Source organism: Mycteria americana, chromosome 6, assembly GCF_035582795.1.
Source record: "Mycteria americana isolate JAX WOST 10 ecotype Jacksonville Zoo and Gardens chromosome 6, USCA_MyAme_1.0, whole genome shotgun sequence".
Classification (NCBI taxonomy): Eukaryota; Metazoa; Chordata; class Aves; order Ciconiiformes; family Ciconiidae; genus Mycteria; species Mycteria americana.
The window spans coordinates 4,476,252-4,488,549 of record NC_134370.1 but is presented as its reverse complement, the minus strand read 5'-3'; the positions used below and the strand labels follow the sequence as shown (position 1 = coordinate 4,488,549).

General features: G+C 40.3%; 1 protein-coding gene across 1 annotated transcript in view; it reads left to right on the top strand.

The window, feature by feature from the left end:
• The window catches only part of ZRANB1 (zinc finger RANBP2-type containing 1), a 48,799-nt gene that overhangs the window by 12,674 nt on the left and 23,827 nt on the right, over nucleotides 1-12,298 (top strand). Inside the window, exon 3 of the mRNA XM_075504372.1 lies at nucleotides 388-1,238. Coding sequence (XP_075360487.1) covers nucleotides 422-1,238 — 817 coding nt within the window. The 5' untranslated portion in view covers nucleotides 388-421. The remainder of the gene's footprint in view (nucleotides 1-387; nucleotides 1,239-12,298) is intronic.

Here is a 12,298-nt window from a genome sequence, read left to right as displayed (position 1 = left end):
GTATATTGGTCTGTATGGTCAATATTGTGACTGGTCTTTTCTCTAGTGTTCTCAGTGCTTAATGTGTATCTGTTTTCTGAATTTGTTTTGGAAGCCTCTGTTCAAATTTAAGAAATTTCAGAAATGCAGGACTGAGTTTTTAATTTCTGCACTAGGAGATCCTGAGTTCTGCATTTAAAATGCAGTTAGCTCAAGTCTTACCCTTTTCATAGTGGTTTTTCTCCCTCTAAATGTTCTAATAGTATCGAGAAAAAAAGATTGCCTGTTTGCCCAGCCTGATTTTTATATTTGATGCAGTACACATCAACTGGGTTAAATCTCATTTACTTTTTTAAACAGAGCTCCTATACAGCCATTGTGTACTAATGATGTATTCTGATTACTTAGGTTTCTGCCTGACGCAGTTCATTTCAAGAAGTGCATGATGACAGAGCGTGGAATTAAATGGGCTTGTGAGTATTGTACATATGAAAATTGGCCGTCTGCAATCAAATGTACCATGTGTCGTGCTCAGAGACCTAGTGGAACAATTATCACTGAAGATCCATTTAAAAGTGGTTCAAGTGATATTGGTAGAGACTGGGATCCTACAAGCACTGAAGGAGGGAGTAGTCCTTTGATATGTCCAGATTCTAGCGCAAGACCAAGGGTTAAATCATCTTACAGTATGGAAAGTGCAAATAAATGGTCGTGCCACATGTGCACATACTTGAACTGGCCAAGAGCGATAAGGTGTACTCAGTGCTTGTCTCAACGCAGGACCAGGAGTCCCACAGAGTCTCCTCAATCTTCAGGTTCTGGTTCAAGACCAGTCCCTTTTTCTGTTGATCCATGTGAGGAATACAATGACAGAAATAAACTAAACACAAGGGCTCAGCACTGGACTTGTTCTGTTTGTACATATGAAAACTGGGCGAAGGCCAGGAAATGCGTTGTATGTGATCATCCCAGACCTAACAACATAGAAGCAATAGAACTGGCAGACACAGAAGAGGCTTCTTCAATCATAAACGAGCAAGACAGAGCTCGATGGAGAGGAAGCTGTAGTAGTGGTAATAGCCAAAGAAGATCTCCACCTACAACCAAACGTGAATCTGATGTGAAAATGGACTTCCAAAGAATTGAATTGGCAGGAGCTGTTGGCAGCAAGGAAGAACTTGAAGTTGACTTCAAAAAACTAAAGCAAATAAAAAATAGAATGAAAAAGACTGACTGGCTGTTTCTAAATGCTTGTGTTGGTAAGTTATGACTTAATGCTGCTACCGTATACTGTTATGCCTGTGATTAGGTATTTTGGGAGAATGAAGAATTAAAACATAAACTAGACATTTGATTTCAAAACAGCTTTTTTAATCTCTGCATTTTAATTTTAAAAAGTAAACCAAATTGTCATGGTTTAACCCCAGCCGGCAACTAAGCCCCACCCAGCCACTCGCTCACTCCCCCCCCATGGGATGGGGGAGAGAATCGAAAGGGTAAGAGTGAGAAAACTCGTGGGATTGAGATAAAGGCAGTTTAATAGGGAAAGCAAAAGCTTTGTGTGCAAGCAAAGCAAAACAAGGAATTCATTCACCCCTTCCCATGGGCAGGCAGGTGTTCAGCCATCGCCAGGAAAGCAGGGCTCCATCACACATAACGGTGACTTGGGAAGACAAACGCCATCACTCCAATGTCCCCCCCTTCCTTCTCCTTCCCCAGCTTTTTATGCTGAGCATGACGCCGTATGGTGTGGAATGTCCCTTTGGGCAGTGGGGGTCAGCTGTCCCAGCCGTGTCCCCTCCCAACTCCTTGTGCCCCCCCAGCCCACTCGCTGGTGGGGTGGGGTGAAGAGCAGCAAAGGCCTTGACTGTGTGTAAGCACTGCTCAGCAGTGACGAAAACATCCCTGGGTTATCAACGCTGTTTCCAGCACAAATCCAAAACCTAGCCCCATACTAGCTGCTATGAGGAAAATTAACTATACCCCAGCCAAAACCAGCACACAAATGTAGAAGTTCTTGAAATAGCACCTGCTAAGAGAGGGTGCAGAGTCCATCCATAATCTGAACAGGGTTAGACATGTTTCCCAACTATGCTTGGACTTTTTTTGACCTTTCGTAGAAATGGATATCCTTGTAACCAAATCCTGTTGTTCTATGTAGTTGTTGAAAGGTAGAAAAATTACAAAACCAGTCTACAGAACAATGTAATGCATATAGTACTGTAAAAAATGCTTTTATTGGATAATTAAAATTACTTTTCTTTATGCTATGGCAAGATTTGCTAGTAGAATCAGCAGCTGCAGCTTGGGAGTATTTGTAAACACTGTAGAGCTTGCAACAGTACAAGATGCTCTGTCAGATGTTAAAAATAACACCAAAATATGTAGCTCCAAGAAACTGCATGTGTAATACTGACCTTGAAAGTAATAATGTTGTATTAATACAGATACTGTGTTGTAAATGTTTACAGGCTTTTTGAAAGTATTTTTGTAGTCAAGTGCTTCAAAAAATTCAAATACCAATTTTGTTTTGTATTTTAGTGCTTTCCTAAGGAAATTCTGGATAATTCTCCCAATGCTGTTAAAGAACAGAGACATGTGAGAGCAGGGTTTTCTTCAGTTATTGACCTTGTGAGTTAACTTTTGTGCTGTAACTTCCCAGAAGCAGATATCTTGTGCCCTAGCATACAAGCAGGTTAAACACTTGAAATACGCAACTATTTTTAGAGTAAAACACTTCATTTGAAACTCTGGCGCTGCTAGTATGTCTTATACTGTTCCTTAATGTTTCATGAAGTCACTTCATGGTTATTATAATTGAAAAACTGATTTGTGGAGCTGCTTTATTTAATATATTTGATAGGGTGTAAATGTTTTTATGGGTATCATGGGTTTGGTTTCTCTGAGCTAATAAATATTCCAGTTTATTTTTGTGTTGCGTGAATAGTTGGACAAGCACATTTCCTTTTGAGAATAGCTAGATGCCTCAGTATTTCCTGATGCCTTCAGCTCCTTACATGCTAGCAGATGCAGAGTGCTTTTTCCTTCTGAAATGAAGCAATTGAAACTCTGTAGGGTATTTTGTAAGTTATTGAATACCCAAGATCAATTGTTGGAGGTCGTTCCTGTGCTGTTGAGTCTATCTTGCATTCTGATAGCAGTTGTATTAAATATTAGGGTTGTTTTTCTCTGCTTTTTGAAAAGTGATTTTTTTTTTTTTGGACTATTCCAGTGTTACTTAAAATATTTCACACTTTCAGATTTAATCTGTGTGAGAACAGTTGTGTTTATATTTAAGAATGTGAGTTTTGCAAGTATTTAATGTTGCTTGTGACTATACAGTTGTACATGAAACTCAAAACTATGTTCATAGAAATTTTGTAAGGCAATAATGATTTGGTTCTTTTAAAATGAAAATAGTTTGCAGGTATCTTGATGAGAAAGCCAGAATGCAAATGGAGTTGTGTGCTGATTTTCACTAGTGTTCTGCTGAAAGATTTCATGGATTCCTTTCTGTAACTTAAAACACTTACTATACTTTAACTTTTTTAACTGAGGGGAGAAAACCAGAAACCAAAGCTGTTAATTATCAATCCTTCATTTCAGAATTTCATTGTGCATATCACAGATGTATTTTTCCAAATACTGCTTGTAGCAGGAATAACCTTAGGAAGATTGATGAAAGCTTCATAGATTCTTTTGTGGTTGTCTCTGAACGTTTCACAGAGGGTATCTATATTGGAAAGGTATACCAGTTTAACCAGTAATTTTAAAAGCAATAAGCCATTGTGCTGGTTGTTTTGTTGTCTTAGTGTGACATACTTGAAACAATTTAACTGTTAATTGAACAATTTTGCCTGAAGCATATGTTCTTACTATTGACATCAACTGAGTTACTGTGACTAGTGAGTTACTGTTTGTTAGCCAGCTGAAGCTCTTGTGAACTTTTAGTTGAGCTGAACCCTTGTCAATCCTTAGCCAAACACAATTATAAAATAGGACAAGTTCATGTTAAATGTCAAGTAAGTTTGTGAAAATTGATGGAGTAAGAGTTGGTACATAGTCTATTACCATAGTCCAGCTGACAAGTGGTGGCTTGTTACGATTCCGGTTAACTTCAGACGGCGTACCTCCAAGTTTAAGCTCATCGGTTGTGAAGGGTCCATTTGCTTTGAGTCTGTCTTATGTGGGAGAGATTTATCCGTTTAAAGTTTTTGGATGTACAAAGTGTAGCTTTCCCTGAAGTTAAAAATAAAGATTAGAGGAGTAGGAGTAATTATTGGCAGAGTGGTTATTTTCTTTTCTCTTAGAAGATACTGTCTTTCAGAAGGTACCAAGGAAAATGTTTGATACTTCAGGACAGCTGTTTACTTGAACTCCCTCTTCTCATCTCAACTCTAGTATAAAATTCTTTTTACTAGTTTTTAAATTTAATGTCAAGTTTCATTAAAAACATGTATCAGACTGCTTTTTTCCACATTTGTTCTTTTCAGCCAAAACATGAATATAGATGTATATCTTGTCTGGATTTAGAAAAGTACCTCTGTGTGTGTGTGTGTGTGTGGGGGGTTTGTTTTGTTGGAGGCACCCATTGATGCTCTACCCACCTCAGTAAATAAATATGCCATCAAGGCTTCTATTCCTTGCAAATCTAGGCTGTACAAAATGTGATGAGTGCAACTCTTGCACTTCTGCATGAATAGTTTTCTTGATGGAGGGTATTCTTTCCAAATCAGAAGGATTAGTGGCATTTCCCCTTTTGAACTCTGCAAGTAAATGTACTTGAATGTTATTTTTGTTATTGACTTGGTTTTTGCAGCAGTGGATGTATCTGTCAAATGATTCTTTCTCAAAAGGATGAGATTTTAGAATTCATTCATTTTGTTAAAATTTATTAAAATCAAAGCAGTAAGTATGGCTGTTGAATAACATGACTTGCTACAAATGCCAGTTTGAATTACAATGAGAAATTAAAAATGGCTTCTGCAAGGACACCAATGCTTTCTACTGTACTAGCCTAGTACAAGGTCAATGTTAAGTACAGGGTTAATGTGGAGTCCAAGGTGACTCTCATTTCTTGGGGAAGGGGGGGAAACTAATGTCTATATAAGCTGCATTGTCTTTATTTTAAACATAACTCATGGTATCTTTGCCACAGAGACTGTAAGAGAGGTTTGGTGGCCTGTGGGGCTTAGGGAATCTGATGTGTAAGAAGAGCAGTGCTGCTGTGGGGCCCGGTGAAGCTGGTTACAGCTGGCTGTGGATTTAAGTAGTACAAATGGATGAAGATGGTCATGACCATAAAACCTTTCTCGCGTTCAGAGTTTGCTTGGGGCTTACACTTCAGTACTTGCTGAAGCTTCCCCTCTCCTGGCACTTCAGGGCTGGGTTTTCCAGTGGTGCTAGCAGAGTGTGGTTGCTGCAGGGCACTGCTGGAGATTCTTGGGTTGTGTCTTTAACTCCTGAGCTTGAACTGTAGCCCACAGATTAAAAGTAAACTGCATTTTTTCTTTTCATTTCTCCTCCAGTCCTGCTTATTAAAACTGCTGCAAGAGAGCATGCTCTTTTGGTTCAGGTCAGTAAGGTAGCTACTACCATCATGGGCCAGACTTCGGTTGCTGGGGATGGTGGCTCCAAGGCCAAGTAGACACGCGTTCTTCTTAGCTGTGTGAAAGAAACAACTATGAGTGTGTTTCTTAAATCCAAAATATTTAGAGCACTCTGTAATGAATCTTGTTTTGCAGTACATCCTTAAAAGGACTGTTAGTTCATTCCTAGTATTCCTACATACGTGTCTGCTTAGTTTTTCTTTTGTTGACTACTTTATCTCTCTTGCAGGGTGTTTTTCCCCTCTGTCCTTGTCTCCCTTCAGTTCTCTGAAATAGTGCCAGAGGTGTTAACCCAAACATTCACAAACCCTGTGGGAAAGGAGAGTCGTTCTGTCCAGATCTAGGTATGAAGTTGGCTGGGCAGTGTCCCAGACTGCTCTGCGGCTGCAGGAGAGATGGAGGCCACCTCCTGATCTGTGTCTTGCAGAGCATGTGGCCCTTCACTGACAATAAAGGCAGTTTGAAGGGGCTGACGTACCATGGGGCTTTCAGCTGGCACTGCCACCCAGAGTGGTCCTCGTAGCTGCTTGTTTCTGTCCTTCTCCAGGCACGTTTGCATGCCAACGTACAATGAAGTGCGTCTGCAAACTAATCTTGCTAAAAATGAAGCTTGATGAGCTTGATTAGGGGATATTTTTGTGGGGGGTGTGGTGGTTGTTTTGTTTGTTTGTTTTGCTGTTTTAGTAAACCCAGACTGGTTTCCTTATCACATCCCTGGTACAGATAAACCTTGCTGGGGTTGTTTATGCTGTAGTAAGGGAGTAGGAAGTGCACGGGTGGGAACAAGCCGCTGGAGTTCCTTGCTGGTGTCAGTTTAGGCTGGCTTGAACTGTTCGGGGAAGTATAGCATGAATTAATCACTGACAGGTGATTACCTGCCATGCTGGCCTTGGCTAAATATGGCAAACAGTGCCTGTTGGGAGGGGAGAGTCCCTGGTGTGAGCTGTACAGCCTGGCCTCCTTCCCCCGTTCCTTTGCGATACTGAGAAGCATGACTTGGCATACTTGTCTGCTGTGCCAGGTAACAGTGATGTAAGCTTAAAACTTTCACGTGGATAAGAAATCTTGTTGTGCTGTCATCTGTGTCCTATACATATGTTCTATCATAACTACTTTACATTTGTGTGTGTGCGCGTATCTTTCAGAGTAGGTAAAATGCTGCATGCCTTACTTATTGGTAGAAAATCTTAACTCCTGAAACACACTTTTATTTTGGTCTCTTGACTTCTTTTTTTAAAGGCTCAGTGATATTTTATGCTAAAAATAATTGAATAAATGATCAAGTTAAAAATAGTTATTTAAACTTACCTTGGAAGCATGGATGGTTAACTTTAATATAATTAATGACTTCCCACTGTCCAGCCTCCCTTTAGGGTGCAACCCTGTGAACAACCAATTGGTCTTTAATGCACAAGGGGTGTGGATACTTCTGACAGATGGAGGGGATAAGGACATCTTTTGACAGTTCTTCTCACGTGTGTGCTGCTTTGTCTTGTGATGATATGTTAGAAACATACTGCATGGACTGTATGCAGGGGTAAGAGCTGTTTGCATGGAAAAAAGAATAGGCGATAGTCACACTGTCATGCTTTGAATGGCTTCAAGTTTAAAGTACGTGTTGTCTTGGAAGTTATTTACTTATTTTTAAGCTGGTGCAAGTTGCTGAGCTTGAAGAATTTAAAAAAAAAAAAACAGTACACAGAAGGTTCTGTCTCAAGCTGTCATTACCTAGAGTGATCTGCTGCTGATTGTGTGCTAATACTTACAAGGGAGGTCCTGGAAATGAAAAAACAGGAGAATGAGCTGAAGGGTGTGGTTAGAGGCCCATAAAGGTTTTTCAGACAATCCCTCTCTTTTGTATTAATTGATGTCATATTTGCTTGCAAAGGAGTTGTTCCTCTCTGAGGAGAAATTGTTCTCAGGCTGAATGTTTTTGGTGCTCGAAATGCTGAAACGGAGTAGTTACTGATAATATAACTTTCTTTATGGCCACCTGATGTGCCCCTGGTGAATAGTTGGAAGAGGGTGAGGGCTGAGCTCCAGAGAATGCTACAGCTTGCATGGTCAAACCACAGCTCCTCGGCACTCTCAACGCTAGAGGAGCAGTAGGATTTTCAACAAGTGTCAGAATTAGGTTTTAATGTGTCAGTTGATCAGCCCCTCACTTGCTGGAATGTCACCTTGGCACTTAAACCAGTCTTAGGATCGGTCTGTAGATGAGTAAATGAGAGCGCGTGTATGACGTAGACGACTTAAGAGTTGCGTCTGTAGCAGAAGAGAAGCAGCACAGAGCTCCGTGTTTTGGATCTGGTGTATGTTACAGAGGGATCTGTCTCTGCTTCAGCCTTTTAAAATGTGTAATTTGGTTGTTAGGGAAATTTGCCCTCTCTTACCAAGCAGTTCAAGGAATAGTGAAGTTGATGACAATTGTCCCACATTGGAGGCACAATGACCTCCTTAAGATGAAGTGTTTCCTTTTGTAGCCTACTCAAATGTGAGAATGTGTTGTTTACAGTAGCATTGCTACCTCCTTGAATCAAAGAAATCTTGAATCTTTGGGTTGTTCTTTAGATATTTTATCTAAACAGAGGCATCTTCACACTCTTCCATTAGTTTAGCAAAAAAATTTTGTATTTATTGTAGCAGTTATGTTATTGAAATTAATTCTCTTTGGTTTTGCTTGTTTCATTTCAGCTTAATCCTGTTTAACCTTTTCAAAGATTTAGAATGCCTGCCCTGTAGCATATGCGAGACTGCGTATGTGCCTCTTATACCATGGTGCTTTTACAGTTTTTGAGGGCGAGGAGCCTACTGCAGAATCAGCTCCTGTAGGCTGTCTGACCTGCTGCTTTTTGCTGCTCTGCAATTGCTCATTTGTCTCCACAGCAGTTCAACTGAAGTATTGTTGAAGAACCTTTAACTAAATTGACAGCAAAGGTAGTTGAAGTGAGGGTTAGTATTCTCTGTTCTTACTTGCTTTTAGTCTCTTGCTGCATATTTAAGCCTCGCTGTTGTTGGGTACTGCTCGTGGAGCTGGTGGCCCCTGTCCTGACCCGCTAAGGCAGTGCTCCTGCCCGCTTCTGTCTCCCCAGCCTCTCTGCTGCCCTGTCAAAAACTGGCAGAACTGCATCGGTCTATTTGAAAGAATTTGCCTATTTCATTTGCAAGTTGTGCCAGCCAGTGTGCTCCAGAACTATCAGAAAGATAGTGAAATAAATAAAGGCTGCTGCAATAGTAGTTTCTCCGGAAACTTTTACATCCGGCTGTTCAAAGTCATTGGGACTGTGCAATTAGGGCAAACAGGATTTAGTTTTTCTAGATATGCTTGTAAGCTCTTTCATATTTTCCAAGTTTACTTGACTGCACTAAACCCTATAAATATTTACAAATTCTAAAGAATAAATTTAATAGCACCTTAGCTGAAGTAGTTTGGTTTTAGCAGCTAGGCTAATTATGAGCTTATTTAATGTGAGCAAAGGTAGCATCTGATATCTAATAAAGAAGATGGTTGTAATGGTTGTAGCAGGAAAAATGCAGGATCAAGATGGCACAAATAGCTGTTATTGGCTGATGAATGTTTTTTTAAATTTAGTCTTTTTAAATAACCTTCTTAATCTCTATCATGTATCTTCTCATGTATACTGAGACTGCATATTCCCAATCTGTGCTGTCTGTAAGAGTCGGGGCTTTACTAGAAAAAGCCTTGGCTCCTGGTGCTGTGAAAGAATATTCCAATAAAAGGAAATGCCTGAATTGCAAATGGGAACACAGTTGAACCTGTAAATGCAGAATACTAACTTGCACTTGTATTTTCTCGTGACTTGGGTGCAGCACTTGGCATTCTGTCCTGTCACTTAGGATGTCAGGCTATAGTCATGTGTTTGTGCATTAAGCAAAGCACAGCTTTGGGGGGCGGGGGGCACAGACTGGTGTCTTCAGTTGCAATAATACCGAACTAACATTTCTGGAGTCCACTTAAAAGCTATTCTTGCTGTGGATCAGAAGTGGCTGTTGGGTCATAAGGATCTGTTTGCATTTGTGTAGCTCTTGTAACTAATCAGAGCTATGCCCTCGCAAGAGGTCTGGCTGCTGGAGCGCTCATGGGTGCTGTGTGAACAATCTTCAGGCAAATGCCACTCTTCCTTTTGACATTTTAACAGTCTGAGGAATGCAGTGGGTGTCAGTGGGGAATAATCCAACTGGCATGGCACTGTATCAGAAGACGATTCAAAGGCTGCTTGTGTAAGTAATCAGGCACTTGTGTGTTATGAAATGTAGCGAATTATAACATTAGTAAATATTTCTGTCGTATTTCTTGTAAATAGTGTTTTGTTAAGCTTTATTTAAATAAACTTAATGAATTGGAGGCTCTCATTCATCTGACAGAAATCAAAGCCATTGTAGGAACGTGCCTTCTATTGTCAATAAAAGCATATTAAGACCTCATTTTGGAGTGGTGATACTGAATTTAGGAATTGCAGGCAGTTCTTATGAATGTTGCATGTTTACCCCATAGTTTTGGGGCAAGATTTTTGTTTTCTGGTTCAGATTTCTGGCACTCTGCCTGTTACTACTATATTTTTTGCTCAGTGTTCACTGCAGCCTTGGATTGTACTGACTGGCACTGTAAACAGGCTGGTACCTGACGAGCTGTCAGGAATTTTCCCTGTTCTTTTGAAGCGGCTAAAATGGAGTAGATATTTGGTAGAATGAGTAAAGAGAAATTTGGACTTTCTTGCTGTGGCTAAGAGGGGCCAAAGAGGTTTGTAATCCCCACGGAGTATAGGCCTTGCAGTAGTGATGCTCTGGGTCCTTGGGTCACAGTATTTCAGTGCAGGTTAGTACCAGACATTAGAGCATGCAGCAGGTTTGCAAGAGGAAGCTTCTTATAAGGAAACAGACTTGTAATGGGCTCTGTGCAAAAAAAATCTGCAGCATGAGCTCTGTATGGTTTGATTTTGTGTGTCACGTTTATCTGTTGAGACTGAGTTACAAAACGATTAGTGCATCCAGAAGGGAGTTTGTCTGGACTTGATCTAAAAATTTCCTGATGCCTTTTTTTCCTTCCCCCCACCCCTCTCTCTCTCTCTCCCATAAATAGTCACTTCGCTGTTTGGATTAAGGAGTAGAGGATGACCACATATGATGCATGCACGTGGTCACATCACCATCCCTCATGAGCTGTAACTGTGCTAGTTTGATGTGTCATTTAGCACGCCGCCACTGTTCTTCACTTCTAGATAAAGTATTGCCAACCCTATACCTAAAACACACTTACAGTCTCCATTTTTTTAAAATAAGGCCTAGAAAGCATATACAGTTTGCCTGTTTTTGATGTATGTATTGATCTTTAGCTTAAACTTCATCAGTGAGGTTTAGAAATGTACTTTTTAAATGACATCTTATATAACAATTTTAGTAATTAATTCTAGGACATGGGGCTTTTAGGAATGTCAAGTATTGCAAGACGTGGGAATAAACTGCAAGAACTGGCAGTGCTGCGTGCAGCACATGTCACTGATTTGGATCCTTGTTGCAGCTTGTAGTAGTTAGTGCTTGAAGGCATTGCCAGACCTCACATGACTGCTTCTCAGCATCAGTCTTAGACCTCAGTTGTTGCTGAGGCTTGGTTACGAGTGGGATGGTAATAAGTTGCCTTAGCAGCTGAGGGTGGGGGCTTAAAAGAATAATGACAAATATGAATTGATCCGGCACTGACTTAAGGCTGTAGTAGCATTTTACTACTGTGTAGTGTGTACTTGACAGGCTGGCTGACTGGAACTGTTAGGATGATTTGGGGCTGATTGTCATTGAAAGACCATTTTGGGGATGTTTATTTGAATTTTGAAATCAGTCTGGGGTATTTGGATTGTCAGAGTGGCTACCTACCAGTCCTGGGTGGTCTTTGGTATGTTTGTCATTGGGTGGTGTGGTGGAAGGTGCAGACATGGTAGCTGGAATCTTTGCCCTGTCAATAGAAGTGGTTAAAATATAAAAGGGTATGAAGTGGCTATTGGTCTTTAACAAGATGTCTTTTCTAAATTAATATAATAATAAAAAATTAAAGGTGTCATAAGGTAGCAGAGAATCTGCTCTTCTATCAAGATTCTTCTTTCCCTGTGGATTCTTGGGTGTTTGCTAACAGGTGACCTTGTGCCAAAGCTGTAGTACGGCTTGTTTTAAGAGGGTGGGTCATGAGAAATTGTCTGACTTTGAGTCTATGTATACATACATATCTACACAAAAAACCCCCCCAACGAGTCAGTTTGCTACATTTGGTTGGAATGATATACCACAAGCAGCCTTGGTATTGCCTTATCAGTGGCATAAATGCGACTGCATGGAAATAAAATGCCACACTTGGCATTCTTGTTACGGGTACAGCATATATTGACAAAACCGTACCTTTTGCTTTGGTACGTTTTAAGTTCCATCCAGAAGCAGAAGTGTTGCAACAGGAGCACAGCTATGTTGGTCGCACATCCCATGTTGCATTCCTTTGATGCATGTTTTGGAGAACGTCTTGAAAACCAATGAATTTTCAGTGTTCGTTTCCCTTCACTGAAGTAGCTTTTCTCCATCAGTAGCAGCTCCTTTCTTTATATAAAATATTTTTTCATCAGCAAAATTCTAACTCTTATGGAACAAGAACTAAAATTGGACAGACAATAACTCTTGTCAAACTAGTTCTTTAACTCATCTGGGGTGAA